This window comes from Haliaeetus leucocephalus, unplaced genomic scaffold (genome assembly GCF_000737465.1).
Source record: "Haliaeetus leucocephalus isolate CR32 unplaced genomic scaffold, Haliaeetus_leucocephalus-4.0 Scaffold702, whole genome shotgun sequence".
Lineage (NCBI taxonomy): Eukaryota > Metazoa > Chordata > Aves > Accipitriformes > Accipitridae > Haliaeetus > Haliaeetus leucocephalus.
The window spans coordinates 1,571,803-1,590,221 of NW_010973138.1; the positions used below are offsets into that span (position 1 = coordinate 1,571,803).

Below are 18,419 nucleotides of genomic sequence, written 5' to 3' on the forward strand. Positions count from 1 at the left end.
CCCCAACCCAGACCTGAGTTTTCTGCATGAAGCTCTGCCTTGGCCCACATGTGAGTGAACAGCAGGGCCTTGGGGGAAGGTCATGGCCAGCTCAAGCTGTGAGAAGGAAAACCTGTTCTACCAAAAATGCCAGCTGGTATTACCTTCCCAATAAATTTTAAGGGAAGAGAAAGCAAGAGACAGACTTACGTGTTGTTATAGCCCGGATGGTCCAAATCATGGCATACTGCTGCAGTCATGAGAATCAAGATATCAATTTGGGAAAATTTCTCCTGTAAAATACAAAACATTAATGTAGTATTACAATTTCCACTTCCCCTATCCCCATAAATGAAAAGAAGTAAAAAAACTACCCACATTTACTTTTTAGAGAAATGCAAATCTGAGCAAAATGAAGTATTTTTCCATAGGTCAATTTGCTTCAGTCAACAAAGAGAATTCTGCCTTCCCTTCCATTAAAAATGACTCAGATGTGCCTTTGTTGCATTAAATAACAGCAGCTCAGAGGGGCCAATTTGCTTGAAACTTGCTATTACTGCAGAGATCATATAAAAGCACTGAGATATTAGTACAGTCTTTTACAAGTCATTTGAGCATCCTGATTAGTTAAGGGAGGGCTGGAAGATAGCTTAGTTGCCATTGCATTCTGCATTAACTAAAGTTATGAAAAGAGTGAGAAAAATTAAGTGTTGTGTTCCCACAGCTTCTGAATAGGATGAACTTCCACTAAAGCAAGTTTTTCTTCATACTTTTACCGGCAAGAAAATAGGCTTAGGCCAGTAACCAAGATGTTTAACTATGGAGAAGAAAGGCATTTTTTAACTGAATAAAATCTGGCTTGTACAGAAATGAAATGAATATATAAACACAGGTTATCCAGTCAACAAAAATAAATGATGCCTATAGTTTTGGACAAAGTACAGGTTGAATGTAAAGCTTGCACACAGTACGTGCAAGGCATTATTTGCAGTAGCTCACCTAGGTGCAAGCACACATTTGGAGAAAACCTCTTGTGGGAACATTTTGTGTCACAGATGAAGCCCATATCCACAGACCATAATTTAGTAGGCTTTTGGATCTGATTCATCGATGTTTCATGCTATCAGAGTGTCAAAAGAGCTTCATTGTGCAAACTGGGGATATCCAGGAGGTGAAGGTAGCTTCCCAGCAGCCTCAGAAAGCTGTGTAGGTTCTTAGGGTCTGGGATGGGATGGCTGACTGTGCAGCCAGAGGTGGAAATGCAACAGCTCTCCTCCTCTCCCCAGGGACTGAACAAGTGCAGCTACTCTAAAGCTCATCACTTGCTAGCAAGGAGGTGGGCTGTTTTGCAAGAAAAGTGGCACAGGTGTTGTGGTGCTCAGTGGACAAACATGTGCCCCATGATGGAAATGGAGTGATACTATTGAGGTGGGGGACATACCTGGAGGCTGCAGAGTGAGATCATGCTGTACATCATCTGGGTCACACAGAAGCAGTGCCGGAAATTATGAAAGGGGTTGTTTCTGTAATTGTCATGAATACACAGCTGCAGAGAGAGGGAATGAAGCAGTCAGAGACAGGAGAGCTCTTTCTTTATAAAAACATGATTACATATGCTTCCCAGCCTCCCTGGAAGCATTGTGTATCCCTACAGGAGTCCTATGGAGCTCCGTATTATTTTCTGCTAGGGCAGAGTGACAGCACGAGGCCCTCTGACACCCTGCCTTCCTGGGGGAGGGTGAGAGATTACTGCCTTTCAAGAATTTGTCAGCAGGTAAAGCTCCTAGCAACTTCTCTCTCATACCAGCTAGCAATGGGTAAACATCCCAGCACAGCTGCAAATGCATCTCAGTCTTGAGACAGGACTCTGTGCTCTCATCCTGAATTTGTATTTCAAACCATGTGGTGGTTAAATGGTGACTTTGAGGTGTGTAAAGAACTTAAAGTACATCCCTGTTCCCCTCTCTCGCTGAATGCAAATCACAGCTTTGATGTCTTCAAGGCTGAAATGTAGTTATTTCATTTGCAGATGCTCAGAGCTGGCATTTTGTGATGCGTTGCTTGGCAAAGTGAAGATGCGAATGCACACACACTAGCATACCTGTGTGGATTTCCTACGCTAGGCAGCATGGGAGAGATTTAGCTATAAAGGCACATGGGACTGATTTTTGTGTGTTTTAACTTTCTACAGATCCTGGCTATGTGCCCTCATTAGAAAAGCAAGCTAAATCTTGTTTTCCTATGTGTCCTTGCTATTGTCAGCCGGGCTAGCTGAGTGAAGCTGGCACAGCTGGGCTAACACATGCCACAGTCAGTCTTCCAATGCACTGGATAGCCTTTGGTATCCTGTCCCACAAAAACCAGCCAAGCATCAGCAGCACTGCTGGACCCCTGCTGCTGAAGCCTCCATAGCCTGGACCCTAGAGAGCCCTTATGCACATGCTTCAATTACTGAGCCTGAATTAATGACATTACCCCCTCTCCAGCTAAACAGTGAATTTTCTTCAAGTGTCCTGAAGCCCCATCAGGATCAAACCATTCAACCTGGTACCTGACTTCAAGGAGGCCTCAAAGCTCTGGATGAGGTCAAGAGAACTGTGGGTTTTCAATGCTTATTCAGTATCTGGGGGCATCATTGCAAATGCTGTTCAGATTATTCTGCAGCAAGGACTTTAGAAATATTTTACATTATTTTAAAATGAATAACTAATGGCACAATATGGTTGACAGCCAGGCTCACAAGTGGTGGGCAGTATCTCACAGCCTCCACATGGACACCGTGGTTGCGCTCAGGCACCGTACAACACTGCACGGATGTAATGTATACATCCAGCAGTGGAGCCCAGAGCATCCCAGGGGACTCCTGACTCAGAGCACTGAAGGGCTGGAGAGACTGGGTTGTGTTACTCATCCTTTCCTCCCCTTTCTGGAACGTTTCTGTAGCCAGTGGATGTGGGAGCAAGAAAGCAAGCATATGCATGAGGTGGCTTTTTCTCACCCACTTAAGTTCAAACTGGTGCCCATACTGTGCCTGTGAAACTATCATAGTTTGAAGCAGAGTCCTTGGAGCTTTTTTGAATCACCTTTCTTTCTGTGAAGCTAGTGTTTAAGAAAGGAAATCTCACCCTGTCTTACCTTTGTAGAAAATACATAATAAACTTCCCTCGTTGTTCAGAACAAGGCTGTCTTAAATGCTAGTGGTAACAAATTGCTTGGAGATACGAGCTAACAGGAAGCTGCCTGCAGTAATGCGTGTGGGTGGCATGTTGATGTGTGTTGACATATCACCTTATTTCCCATGTTTTCAGTCTGTGAGACAGGAGGAGGAAATTTTCTGGTTTATCTGCTCTGTGCTAGCCTTGATTGCATTGGGTTTCGTCCCACCCCTTCTGTTCAGCTGCTTCCTAAGGTCACAATACTAAGCTTTTCATCCACCTTATTTGGGGAGAGATTTCCAAGGTCTCGATCATTTTTTATATCTCCTTGAATGTAGTCATACCATTTTTCTAAATTCCTAGGCATAAATTCCAGGTAAGCCTTATACCTTCTATGGAGACATGGTAACATAGTTCATTTTATCCCTGATTCCAGTCTCTGATCAGCCTAATGCCTCGTTAGCTTCAGCCGGTAGCAGCACACCAAGCAGTGGCAGTCACTGCCCTGCGTACGCTGGTGCCCAGGTACTTTTTGCTCTTGCTGTACTTTGTGATATAATGAATCCAGTGTTTTGCTTTGTGTTTTCTAGCCACCTTCTGAATTTGTGGAATTTGTTCAGGCCTTTCTGGGAGCCTACGTCAATCGTAAAAAAGTTCCTTCTATTCTGTCCATACTCTTCAGGTAATTAGAAGATATTAGTGAGATATAATTCTTTGCTACAGGAATCATATGAAACATCTGTATAATGAGCTTCACATCATGATGTTTCTGATGTTTCAATCAATTTGTCGGGTAGAGATGTAAGTTTTACTAACCATAATTCTTCAGGGTATCCCTACATCCTTTTTAAACAATGGGTGAAATATTTACTGTTCTACAGTCCTCTAGGAACATGATGGGTTTTTCTGAGAAAGCCAATATATTCTTCAGCTTTTTAGCAAATTCTTTCTTATGGTCTCCCTTGGACCTTATAACCAGTGTTTCTTCTTTAGACATCTTAGTTTTGGTGTGAACTCATCTTTATCATGTCTTGCACCTCTGCAACCTTCTCAACATTAAAGAGCACGGCAAAGAAAATTATATAACTTCTCAGCAATTCTTTTTCCTTCCTGCCTTGCTCTTTTACTCCCTGTGATTTAGGACATCTAATGATTATTGCACATACTGGCTTTTTTTGGCCATATCTGAAGACACTCATCTTGTCTCCATTTACAGCAGGTATCAAGAGCATTCAACAGAAATGAACTACTTTCAGTAATAGACAGCTCAGCAAACAAATGCAAAACAGTTAAAAAAATGTAAGCTGTTACCACAAGAATGCAAACATTTGCTGAAGTACTTAAATTTTACGAATTTTTATAGATTGACTGCTTTCAGTGGGATTACTCATGTGAGTCAAGTTAATTCCATGACTAAATGTTTTGTTTATTGGCTTTGGAATTTGAAAAATTGCAAATATCAGGAATTTGAAATACTTACCAACCACCTCTTTAACGTGATAGGATTGATGTTGAAGTCCTTTACCAACCCAAGATCATGGTACATATGTTCCAAACAACTCAGCATCTGCAGCCAGGAACAGATAGGTTATTGGCTTGGTAAATAGCACTTTATGATACATTGCAGAGTGAATTTCCTCCTTGCAAACATTGAATAATTGCAGAGCCCTCTTGTTAAGATGAAAGAAAGATGTTCAAAGATTGCATTATTAAAGACAGTGCAAGAGGTGAGACAGAGAGGTTCTCAAAGCTTTTTGAAGTAGACAGATTGCTGTTGACTTCACAGGTTTTGTGCAGGGCTTTGAATCACACCAGCTCTCTTTAGTAATTGTGATTCATGCATACCATACAGATTCTTTCTCACAAAAAAAGTATTGCCATTTTTCTAATTCAGCTGGGATATGTTCTAATGGTCAATGAAATAGTTTTCCACTCACTCCAGAGGCCCTAGCTGTACAGAAATGGATCAGGCCCTAGCTGTATAGAAAGTGACAGCAGAAAATAGGAGATCCTTAAAGAAATATTTATTCTAGGTATGTGTCAATATCTTCTTTCTTTATGACTTTTTGTGAGTTCCTAAATCCACTACCTTAACTCGGATTTCTTGTTTAGCAAAAGATCTCCCATTATAACACTACAAAATTGCAGCAGGTTTGTGACCATCCGTTCCCATAAACTGTTAACTATGAATCCCAATAGCTGAAATGCAAAGGCAGGCTCCTCTTTGAGACAACATCTGCTCTGCAGTAGGAAGGGGGATGCACTACCGCTCCCGGTTAATATCTTCTGGGTTTGAAAATATTGCAAAAGAAAGGTATTGATGATCTGATGTGTCTGGGCAGTTAAAAGCTGCCACCAGTCAGAAATGAACAGACTTCAGGAGTTCAGGAGTTTATGTATCTGCATTCCCATTTCTGAAGGCAAAATCTGCAGGGGATGAAATGCAGCCATTGCATTAGCAGATACAGTTCTTAGACTGTAGACTGATCCAGGAGTTTTTAATACGATGAGTGTAATGTCACAAATATGCCTTGGAGACATTTTTTGTTAGGTTTCTGTTATTTAGGCTCTTAAAAACTCTCCAGAAAAATGATTTAATCTAATGAAACTTTATACTTATCCAGGGAATATACATAGTTCACGCAGTAACAGGGGGGCTGGTTTCAAGTCATCCGAACAGGAAGTGACTTTCCTGCAAAACTTGAGGGACAATGTCACGAGCTGAACTGTGCTCAGATCACATGGCCAGCATTTTGCTGTAGACCACCTTGTCTTGTTCCTAGTCCCTGAGGTAGATTATATGTTTTGCAATAGTTTCAGAAAAGACTTTCCGAGACAATAAACTTGACCTAGAAGGGCTGAATTACCCTCAGAAATGCTTATCTCCCTTCAGTTGTTGCCAAGAGAGCTTTGGGTGAGTGGCAGGGTGACTTTGCCCAGGGTGACAACGCCCCTGCCCCTGAACACATGAGAAACTCAGTTTTCATTTTTAGCTTTCTTGGTCAACAGCAAAAGATTGAATATTGGACTCTTCTAAGGCTTGAAAGTGAGTGGGGAGATGCGTTGCTTGGCATTTGAGAAAGAGAACACAAGCTTGCTGCATAGCTCTGTTCACTGAGATGCTGCAGAGCACAACATTATTAATTTGCTTACAGAAGACGATGGTTTACAACCTGCCTGCCCCACACTGAGCATGTGGGCAAATGCTCATTACTAAACAAGCATTGACAGAATTGAAATATTCTCTGTAAACATAAACCAGAGCTAAAAGGGCGAGATAAACCCATATGGTGCTCGGCTCACCAGAGTTTGTGCGGTATGTTATTTCTGAGCAGCACTCCTCCTTGCAGGGCATGTCTAACCTCCACACCCTCTTGTTAGCCTCGTTCATGCCACCATATAGTCTTTCCTCGTACTCTGAATGAGTTACTGTGCTAAAATACTATGCCTCAGCACACAAGAATCCGTGGATAATGGTTTTTGTCTCTCCCTATTCTTTCTTAATAGTCAGAACAACAATGAGCCAGCAGTGTTATGGTCCACCTGGCAGGTCGTAATTCTCTCTTGCTGTAAAGACCTGACAGGCATTCAAAAGCTGGGGGCGAGCCATTTTGCCTGAGCTGGAGAGGGAGCAGTAACTGCAGAGCACCAGCCTCAGCTTGGCACGGACCGCACAAGGGAAGCTGTGCCAGCCTGTGTGAATGGGAGGTGGACCTAAAGTCACCAGAGAGTCCTTCTGTTATTCTATCAGCCAGATGAAATATCCTGAAGGGAATATGCTGTTCCTGTGGGTGCAGTATGGGGTGGTTTTGCTTGTCATGTTGATCTACAGGTGCTGAGCCAGAATGACTCTTGTATGGACAACATCTGATTGAGAAGGTAATTAAGGTGATTGCTGCTGGGGTTGCTGCTAGAACTACCTGGTCATTCCCTTGGGAAAAACCTAGTTTAATCCTGCTCTCCCTTACATTTTTCCTAGGTGAGGTTGCTGGTATTTGCTGAATCTAGTTTTACATTATATTATAAGCTGGCCATTACAGAAACATCCTTCTCCTTCTTGTTTCTGCAGAGGTTTACAAACGGGCTTTCCAGAACCTTCTGCATTACAAGTGACAAACAACGAATAATACTAATAGCAATAAGAAAAATAAGAAAATGAAGCAATAAGAAAATACTAATAGGCCATGCGTGCAGCTTTGCAACCTCTTCAGAAAACATCACAGAAAAACCCTTGTCTAAAAGGGTATGAATCAATGCATGCACCTCTGCCTGGCTTCACACAGCAGCATGCAGCTTCATTTATCTGAGCAGTTATTGATGATGTGCTTAAGCATACACTTTGCTAGGGATCGATTTGTTCAAATAAAATGGCACAAGAGAACTCATGTGGCAGCAATGATAGTGCGCTGGTTGTTGTGGGACATTGCTAGCAAGGGGTTAAAGAAAAAACAGAGGGATCAGGTTATGATAATAAGCATAATCTATCTAGCATCTGTAAGGAAAAAGCACTGTAATCTGGTGTGATATGAAAATAAAAAAAATACAGAGATTACGGGGCAGAAAAGGGGAAAAACCCTGCAGACCATCTCAAAGGGCTCTTCTGGCCTTGTTGTCTCTCAGGAAACGTGCTAACCCAGCTAACATGGCATCCTTACCTCGTTGGGCTCCCACAGCCAGACGTCAAAGGTTGGTTTCCGAAGCGCTTCTATGGTCTCCTGGGACAGCATGTACTGCAGACAAAAAGGCAGTCAGTGTAAGTGAGGGTTCCCTGCCCCAGTGTGGGAACCTGCCATTGACATGTCCCTGGGATTTCTGGGGTCCCATTCACATGGGGTTTAGCTGTATTTCCCAAGGATAGAGCAACTGATCTCTCCCTCTGCCTGCCCAACCCTCCTCTCCCTCCCCACCAGCTGCTCGTGGTCATGCCAGGATGCCCACGCTTGGTGGGCAGCAAGCCCCCAGGCAGCTTGCTGCCTGCCACGGCACCAGCTGGCAGGCCACTGATCGGTGGTGGAGATCCTTATGGAGCAGGGAGGTGGAGGGTTTGGGAGAAAAAGGAGGAGAACGGAGGTGTTATGGACGGGGTTGCTGGTAGATGCAGCAAGGGGATGTAAGGGGCGCAGGGCACAGATTCATCCCCAGGGGCACTGGTTCTGCTGCCTGCAGATTATCAGCAACATTTGGTGCAGCCAGTCATGGCTGGGTGGTGTGAAGTGTCTATGCTTATAGTGTTAAATTAGCCCGTGGGCATGATATATTTACTTTCAGATGATTTATGCTCTCATTTTGAGTATTTTTTCAAGAACACCCACATTTTCAAATTGGTTGTCAGCCTGCAAGATTCAAGTGATTTTTTTATCATTTTATCATTTGAGAAGGCAGTGATTTTTGCATTTGCCTATATAATGTACATTTAATATGACATTCTGCAAGAAATCTGTCTATTAGGAGTACAGATTTGTTATTTGATAACAGTGTTGTAATAACATCTTCTTTCAGTGGACTCATCACATCCTAGCATCACTGACATTGGACTAATCCAGTACTTGACAACTGATAACAAATTTTGCAAATCTCAGACAGAACCCAAACTTCTGAAACCAAAACTCCTATGAGCTTTGGTCTAGGGACAGCCCAGACTATCAATTTACTCTGCAGTCAGTTAGTACAACTCTTCACTGCACTTGTTGTTAATTCAAGATCCTAATATCATAGCAGTAGAGCAAAAGTTGATCTGACATACATACTTATCAAGGGAAAAATAATTTTTAGAACTGATATGTTTTGCGAAAACGCGTTAGTGTCAGGAGCACAAGCCTCTTGGGCAACAATTAATTAGAAGAAATGTAAGTCTCATGATGTCTGCTTCAGAGACCTAGAGGTCACTTCTGCTAGGCAGAGCAGAATAAACAGCAGAACTTATAATTTGTTACTCTGTAAGGCTCTGAAGATAAATATACAAGGATGCATGTCCATATCATACACCTGCATCACACAGGACCACATGAACTTGAGAGCAGCTCAGCCAGCTTTGATGTGTGCAGGCAAATGCCCATGTTAACTATGATTTCCACATGTGTGAGCTGGTGTTTTGTCAAGGTGTGAGCTGGGCATTGTGCAGACATAATCTGGTAGCTTTAAATAATTCCTGTGGGCAAAGACTGCTGGCGCTAGGACCAAAGATCCTGTGTGCTTCATGGTTTCAGCCTCATTCATCACTGTGGATTTGTACTTGCACTTGCCCAGTAGACATTTTTCTTCAAGCATTACTCTTTTCTCTAGCAAATACAGTAACTCATTTTCACAGGGACAATGAATCATTCTGGAGAGAATCCAATGTCGCATTTTCACTTTGTTTTCCTAGGTGAAGCATCCCCATAAATTACTTTTTAAATTGAAAAATAATCCATTAGGAGAAAACAGGCAGCAGCACTATTTTCAATTAGAGTACAACATTATAGGCTACTTTTGATTGTTTGCTATGAGCATGGAGAATAAACAAACATAACTAGACAAAAGAGCGTTAAATGTTGATGAATTCAAAATGTTCATTAACATTTCAAACACTAATGAGCTTTTAAGTATTAAAGACTACTGAGGATCCAGCTTTAAGTTACTGCAGGCAGTGACAGCTTTTTCCATTGAATTCCAGGGATTTTGGATCAGGCCCTGGGTTTAGAATAACTAGGAGGTAGATGGCTAGGGAGTCATGCATTGTAAACCAGCACTTGTCAGGAAGGCAAGTCCGTGGTAGGATTCTGGGAAGAGCAAGTATTGGGTGGTACCTTTGGGTAGGATGGTACATCCCGCCGGGGCGTCAGCCTCTTGTTTTCGTCCAAAAAGTTGTACTTGCAGGGACAGTTAGTCCTGAAATGAAATATTCAGCTTTTGACATTGTGGGAACAGAACCACAGCACAGAAAATGTTTGAAGTACTCTGGTCTCTCAGTAGGCATGGCTTGGAGAATTACCCCACTCCCCAACCTCTCCCTTTCTAATGTGGTGTTGCTGGAATGCTTTAAAAGTGTGATCTTTAGGATTTTCTCCCCTTGTGCAACACCCCATCACTCCTCCATCTATTTGAATTCAAGCGAGGAGCATCTGTCTTCAGGCACGTATCCATGGATACCTAATCACTTCTATTTAAACCAAGTAACTTTCCTTTCAGCGAGCAGCTTGCTGTCCAGTGGCAGGCATAGATGTCCAAGGATGGCAGAGCCCTGCCAGGGGCCACGCTGTGTATGGACACTGGCGCGCTTGTTCTTATTTACTAGTGTAGGCATCCACTTTGCCCCACGGCTTATTGCAGCCCAGATCCAGGCCTCGTAAAAGCTTGGATAAGACAATCCATTTTGATGGCATGACCATCTTGCCTGCTGCCTTTCAGGCCGGGCAACAGCAGTGAGGCACAGGCTCAGCAGACACAGTCTGTTTGGCTCCCTGGTCCTGGAGGAAGGAAGCTGCTGCCAGCAATTACAGGTAATTAACACTTGCCTGGTTATTAACATCAGCACCCACTGCCAGTTACCTACTCTTCCTTCCTCTGCATGTGGAAGAGCCAAGCTGATGCTATCCCATCTGAGCAGAGGACCACGATGGTGGGAGGTGCACACCAGCCTTACAACCTTTGCAGAACATCTAGGTTGCCGCATTGCAGCACGAGAGCAGTTTCTTGCCTTACAGCCACGGGGGGCACAATAAAACTGAGAGCTCTGTGATATCACCCATGGCAATTGTCACACTTTAACTCAACACATGTTTCCCAGGTAGTTGGTCACATGGACTTTAATAACTCTCATGTGAGGTTGATCTGCTTGTATTTTGTATTTATCCCTGTAGTCCTAACATTTGGATTATCCTTTCTCATTTTTCAAGCCTCCTGTGAAATGAAGCTAAAAGAAACTCCCGAAAAGAAGCCAACCAAAGTATTCCATTAACTTTATTTGTCCCTTTTAAAATTATTTCACATATTCTGTATTGCATCTCTTTTTAGTGCTTCGCTTCCTGCTGGGAATTGGTCCGGGTCTCTTTCCTTTTCTCCTCTTAACATTGATGTCTGCTATAATTTCGGATGGTGTTGTCTGAATCCTGCAAAGTTATGTCATTTTACAGTTCATGGTGGTCAGCTGACTTCAACCAGCTGCCTTTTCCTGCCCTTTTTAAGGAGACTCTCATTTGGTGAAAAGCTGTCTTAATTGTTTCTAAAGCTGTTTCCTCAAAACTCCACTATGAGGGGTATTAGTAGGATAAAAATAGTGAGACTGGGGCATTCCTTGCCCTAATTGGAGCTGGCTGCCAGGGTTAGCTGAGGGTCAGCCAGCTATCTCTAATTCCCAACTGTAGTAAGACATCGAAGCCTTCATCCTACCACACTGGGGAACACATCAGAGCCAAGATGCATCAGACCTTTACAAACATAAAACTGTATCTGCAAATGATCATGATTTTAAATGACACTATAATGTTATTAGCATCTGCCAGTGGTGAGCACAAAAAGCAGACTAGCAAAAAAATCAATTTGAGGGGATGCCAGTGGGGCTACTTTGCTCTTCTGAAAAGGAGAGGTGCACAATTCACTGTGTGTGATGACTTTATAAACCTCGCCGTTCATTCTTACTCTGTCGTTTGGTAATGTAACAGCAAATGTAAGAATATGTAAACATACAAGAATACAGCTGGGTACACTGTGATATTATTGAAGGAATATACGCACTCACACATACTTATGTACATTAATTAAATTTAGACGTGATCCCTAATTGCAAATGTAACGCATTATCCAGCAAATGACATTGCACAAGGGATGCCAAGTCTGAACAGGAGCAAAACCATTTCCACTTGCCCTGGGATGCCTCTGTTCCCCCCACAGCATGCACTTATCCCACGCCAATGGGAGAGAGCTTGCTCAGCTGCTCTGGGGTGAAGCACCCCCAGGGTGGGGTCACCGTGGGCTAGTGGCATGGCTCCTGTGGAGCTGTGGTCGCTCGGGAATAGGGAACCACAGCTCATTCCTCAGCAGCTCCCGACGGGGTGCCTCTTAACAGCCAGCCAACAGGGAACATCTTCTCCTCAGTCCTCTAGCAAAAAGAGGTGACTTGTAGCCACCCCTGGTTATACACTGAACCTGGCCACATCTAGCTGCTGCTTTGAGACCCAAGCCCTTAGAGTACAGATAATCATGGGGAGAATTTTGTGCAAGGAGGAGGAGCTTTTGCGCTGCCAGGAGGAGGAAGACCCAGCTCAAGGCAACCAAGAAGAGCTGTGACAGGTGCTGCCACATTGATGTGGCAAAAAGTGATGCTGAGCAGAGCAAGTTAGGCTCCTGCTTCATCAAAAGCAGCTACACAGTGTGAGCCCAGAGCAAGCTAACTTGGGTGTCTGTGCCCAGCACTCCCTGCTGCTAAGCACCATACCCATTTTTACCACAGCTTCCCAGCATCACACTCCATGCTGGTCTCTGGCTTTTGGCGGCTGTCATATCTCACTACAAGCCCTCGGTGAAGACTACACCTCAGCTGGAGCTGGCTGCACTGGGCAGACATAGCACTCCCCATTCCTGTTTTTCTTCTTAACAGATTGCTGTTTATGCTACAAAATATAGATTGTAAGGTGACAAGATCTGGGATAGGAATGAGTCATGGATGCTGCTGGGACAAGTCTCGTACTTCCTTGTGTATGGCGGCAACTGGGCAAACGTGAAGTTGCCATAACTTCTTTTTTTGGTTTTAATTCCCTATCTGCCTGTGCGTCACTATGCTTGTAAATGCAGCTCTCCCAGCTCCCTACAACAGCTGAGGAAAAGTAAAGACACGTGCACGGGCACACACGTTATTCACATTACACCCAGCACAAATCAGCATATATGTTTTTGCGTTTGCTGACAATCTGAGCTCTGATTTTTCTGATGAGATTTCCTCACACTCAAACAAGAAATTACACAAGTCACAGGGCAAACTGCAATCCATCCTACTGGTATAAATCTGGAGCAGATCTGAGGTTAATAATATTACTTTGCATTTATGCTAGTATGACAGCTGAGTTTGGCCTTAGACTTAATAGGAACGTATTAACACTGTGCCTCCTGACACATCTGGACAGCAAAATTTATAAAAGCGAGTGATTATAAAGCCCAGTTATTTTAGCAAATCTCCCATTGCCCTCGATAGTAAATAGCTTTGATTAAAGGTCAGAGAATTTGACCCCATATGAAGAAAATGAGAGAGGCTGGCAAGATAGTATAGTTACATTTACTGAGAAAAATCCCCTTCACCCACACTTTGAGCAATGCAGTATAGCCCTCTTCAGCAACCTTCCCAGAAATATTCATAATCTCACAGTGATGATTTGTTTGTCCTAATGGGGCATTTCAGTGACACCGGGGGCAGACTTTCCAGCTGAGACCACATACCGTACAAAATGCAATTTTTTCTGCTGTTGTTTTAATCACAGTGAAGCCAAGCTTCACAATCACAGTGAGCCCTTGAATTAGAAAGTAAATTCCCAATTTCTTGTTGAATTTGAAATGGATGTTTTATAATAGCATGAGATCATAATTAGAACTGCTACATATTTATTTGATATTTTCCCAGAATATATTGGAGCTGATTTGAATGTTAGCTGGTTCCCAACAAAACGCCATACTATGCAGAAGTACTTTTCCCATTCCCTCTCTCCCAGTAAATCTGGATGAAGAATTCCCATTCTGTATGGTGAAAAATAACTCTCTGTTGCAAGATCTTTCTCTCTATTCCTGTGGCCTGAGCTATTTTAACTAACTGATGCATGGCTATAGATCTTCAAATGTTAAATTAAAGCCACTGTCCTTAATGGTTATTGGCTTCCTTGCTCCTTTACTTCTAAGCCCAGAAGGTAACTCAATTCTGTGGAAATGTTGCATTAGGGTTTGAAACCAGATGCTTATTTCTTTGGTTAGGTCCAAAGCAGAACTTACCTGCTGCTTCTTGCTGCCATTTCCTCCCTCATCTTTTTAATGTCGCTCTTGCATTTCTCAATCTCTACTACTTTCAGGCCTTCCACTGTCAACAAAGGAAAACAACAGGGGTGTTACCATGGCGAAAGTCGAAGGATCTCATTTCACAATTGTGAAAAATTTCAAAGGGCTTTAACAGTGGAGTTATCCAGTGAGCCAGCAAGCTCTTACAGTCTGCCCCGGTTCTCACATACGCAGGTGCTGCCAAAGCGATATATCTTGAAAACCCATAGGAATTCTCTGCTGCCAATTTTAGATAATAGCTACAGTATTTTAATTCACAGAATGGCTATAATGTCTCAGCTTTTCCACAATTGTTAGCAGCGGTCAGCTGTTCTGGTGCCTTCACTTCTCTGCTGTAGAACACGAATCAAAGGAAATCCTGAGCAAAAAAACCCTCCCGTGATGGGTTGATAAGCGCAGCTAGGCAAACACGTCCCTGTAGGATTAGAATTCCCATTAAGATAAAAGGTTTTAATTTGCAAGTTCATACAGAGCATTAAGGAGCTCTGAAAGGCATTGCTAGATACAGAAAAACCAAAGTGAGAATGCAGGAGAGAGAGAAATGTTGAAAAGTTTTGCTCTAGTGATTTATTTCATTTTTGTTTAGGTATTGAAGATCTGTCACTTCTTTTTGCCAATCAATTTTGTAATCAAAGGTTATTTCTGCATGTAGCACAAAAAAATCCTATATTTCCCTCTGTATGTAACTGTGAGAGCCACAAGGCAAAAAGTTTGATTGCCTGTTTATGCAGCAATGCACTTCATTCCGCGTAGCCATGAGAACATAACGCAGTGCAAGTGTGAGAATATTCTCCCTTTTCTTTCCCTCTTGTTGAACTATCAGTGTGCTCAAGGACATAATACAGCACCATTTATTAAGTTCATGTCATTCATATGCAATCATTTCACAGCTCATTTGTTTACTGAACTCATTGTTTGCATGGACAAGCTGTGGTTCAGGGAACTCAAGGGAATATGCAATTGTACAATCAGTATTCAGTCACTTTCTTAGAAAATAATAGTCAAAATCACACTTATCTGGAGGGTAGCATGTAAGTGATAAAAAACTGCCTTGGAAGGGCACAACTCTGTAGATAAGCAGAGACCTCAGTTTTGTTTTCTTTATGCTCGTAACAACAAAGATTGCTGTTGGAACTGGGAAAGGGTCAAAACAGAAAGGTGTATGAACTGAGTCCAAACTGCCACTTATTAGGAAAGGAAAGGGAAAGGGTTTTGCTTTATGCTTGATTAGAGGGACACCCTCCACTTAAAAATCCAATTTCCAATATTTTTTTGTCTAGCATTGTTACAAGCAATTTCTTTGGGTGATCACAATGTGATGATACAGGCAAGATGCCGTCCTGTTTATGCAATATCTTCATTCTGGATATCTGGCTGCACTTTTTGGGTATTCCATTCAACAGTCGATGATCAGCTGCAGCTGACCTGCAGGCCCTGTACTGCTATGTACCACCCCAGTGCATTCATCCGGGAGAAGTTCATGGGTTGCCCATTTGCTAAGCTGTCTAAATGGAGGCCAGTGCCTATTTGAAGCAGTGGGAGCAAAGCAGAGTTACCAGACTGACAGGGTAGTGGGGTAGGCAACTGCAGAGAGAACAGGAGTTATGGTGCAAAATGGCAGCCCTGAGCATTTTTTCCTATTGCGTCTCTTTAGCTTTCTTCCAAAGCCTCTCCAGGGGAGCAGAGAATTTACATAATTATTTTCTAAAGGTAGATGTGAGATGCTTACAAATTGTAGAAGGTTTTTGCCAGCTTCCTTATTCATGTGTGGGCTGCTGTGCAAACACTGGAGCGGAGTAAGTCAAGCCACGGGACAAAGCATTCCCAGTGCTTGCCCTGTGTGGACGCATTTTCCAAGGGGAAGTCACAAGCTTTAGATGGGATTTAAAAATCAGTTAAAAGATTTGGCTCCTTGAAAACACATCTCTGTGTTGCGGCCTCTAGACAGTAACGGGAAGGAAGCTGAGAACATTTCATGTGAGGTGCAGATGTAGCACTGTCATGAGCACTTATCGCCACACACACATCCCCTCTGGGGAAGAAATCCTGGAGATCACATGTGAAAGTGGTGGAAAAGGGATCTCCGAAGGAGGTAGGAGAAAAGGCAAAACAAAAGCACAATTCTTTTCACGTTTGGCTTGCAAACGATAAATGGCCCTGTCATGTGCACTGATTAAGGGCCCATTATATTATTCTGCAGCAAGAAATACCTTCTGAAAAGACCCTCTGCTGTCTAAAGAAATCCTTGGGCTGAATCCAGCACTGAAACATGGCTCTTAAAGCAACCTCTGGGAGCCCAGCTCGAGTAGGGAGGTTGGACACTCCCTTTCTCTCACAGTTTTGCTTTTTAAACATGAAAGCCTGGAATTATTTCAAAATTTTGCAGATTTGGCTCTGTTGCAAACTCTGGAAGTCCAATTTCAAGCAGATGGGTGCATTTGTAGACAGGCAACCCAGGGAGCTCCTTCCCACAGGCTGAGGCTGCTGGAGACGGGATCGCAAGCGCTCAGGCAGAATGGTAGCAGATTGCTACATCTGCTGATATTTCCATCAGCGGTGAGACCTACTTACAGAAAGAAGCCTTGTCTGGGGACCAGCGAATTCAGTTCACCTGCATGGCACAGCAGCTCTGGGTAGGCTGCCTTCCCTAAACCAGCAATAAAGTGCTGGAGAGTGCAAGCGCACAACTCTTCCCCACCCGCAGCGGCACGCAAATCTTCCTTATCTCCCTCCACTGATGCAGGCTGCCAGTGCTGAAAGGCAGCGTGTGTACAGGGTGCAGTCAGGGATCCCAGAGGGTCATCAGGGGAGCCAGTGGCCAAAAGCAGCCCCTAGCTGGCTGGGATAATGGCTTGCCTGGGCTGCCAAGGGGACGGGAAGACCCATGGGAATGTTTGCCTCATTTGCTCTAGTCCATGGCGCTTAGCCCTGAGGACTGGAGTTGATCAGAAGTTTCACAGAAAATGCAGAGTGACTGAGCTAATTTTTCTTTTTCCTTTTTTTTTTTTTTTCTTTTGGACAAAAGAATAAATCAGTGGAACCTTGGGAAAAATGGCAGCCAAGCAGGCAGGGAGGGATTGTTACCCAGGCTCCCCGCAGAGGTCTGTGCGGGGGGTAGGAACGCTGCAGGGTGCCCCCTCCATGGATGTTGCCGGAGGGCTCCCACCGCACCGGGACCCTGAGGCTGGGGTGGCCTCAGGGAGAGGTTCCCCTGCAGCTGGTCTTTGCATAAGGACATTTTTCCCTCTCCCTGCTAACAAAGGCATCTGTCTCACTGAGCAGCTGCAGGGTCAAGGTAGCTTCTGGTCAGGGGAAATTGCAAGAAAACAACTTCTTCCATGAACCAGAAACTTTTCTTTTTTCCAGCCAGCTCTAGTGAGAAAGTGCTTTCTGCAGCTGTAGTGCCAGGGAAGACTGCCTGCTCCTGACTTAAATGCCGCATATCAGCGAGTATGTGGCCTTTGGTGTCAGAACGGTGCTGGGTGACAGCGCCTTATTCATACCCCTTCCCTGCCTTTCTGGGACGTGTGTTCTGCATAATATACTGAAAAACAACAAGTCAGATGCTGCATGGGGGAAGAAAAAAAAAAACCCAAACCAGAAAAGGAACAATTTGACCAGGTGAACTTAATTTGATTGTTGCACAGTAACTGACTACGGTTGTGCTCCTGTTAACACACTGAACAAGTGAGGAAAAGGGTGCTGCCTAGCAGCCTGCCGAGCAATATGGCCAGCGAGGGGTGAACCCCCGTGTTTGCAGCCCAGATACGAGTGCCTCGAGAGGCAACGAGGCGGACCCTCCGGCTGCGTTGCAGCACACGCTGCGCCGCCTGCTTATGGATGCTTTGGCGTTCACGCTGTATTTGTGCTCCGCCTGTAGCACACACGTGTGGCACGCATGTGTGGCACACATGGGTGCTGCGGGGAAAGGCCTCGCCCCGTTTCGGGCCCTTTCCCCAACCAGGGAGGTGAGCGACATGACACTGAGCAGAAATACAGTCAGGTCCAAGTGCTGGTGCTGGGCCTCGGTCAGCGGGGAGGACCCGCCTGACCGCTTAATATGCAGTAAATGCACTTCCGAAAGGAGAAAGTCTCTCTGCGAGACAACATGGTCGACCTGTGCAAGTACTGGCAGTAGAAGGCAGGCAGCTGCGTTCCCCTCCTGTAATGAGTTGCAAACTGCAGCGGCGAGCGCGAGGCCCCGGGTGTGTTAAGGGGCCAGTGTTTTTCGGGGGGAGGCCTGTGCAGGGGCGGGGGGGGTCACCGCTGGGT

At 44.1% G+C, this 18,419-nt stretch overlaps 1 protein-coding gene across 3 annotated transcripts in view; it reads right to left on the bottom strand.

The window, feature by feature from the left end:
* PDE9A (phosphodiesterase 9A) overlaps positions 1 to 18,419 on the bottom strand; it is a 49,407-nt gene that overhangs the window by 6,509 nt on the left and 24,479 nt on the right. For all 3 annotated transcript variants that reach the window (XM_010580282.1, XM_010580284.1, XM_010580283.1), the window contains 6 exons: positions 14,085 to 14,169; positions 9,920 to 10,001; positions 7,790 to 7,864; positions 4,615 to 4,701; positions 1,421 to 1,525; positions 190 to 272 (listed from right to left, as the gene is read on the bottom strand). In XM_010580282.1, the coding sequence (XP_010578584.1) occupies positions 190 to 272; positions 1,421 to 1,525; positions 4,615 to 4,701; positions 7,790 to 7,864; positions 9,920 to 10,001; positions 14,085 to 14,169 (517 nt within the window). The remainder of the gene's footprint in view (positions 1 to 189; positions 273 to 1,420; positions 1,526 to 4,614; positions 4,702 to 7,789; positions 7,865 to 9,919; positions 10,002 to 14,084; positions 14,170 to 18,419) is intronic.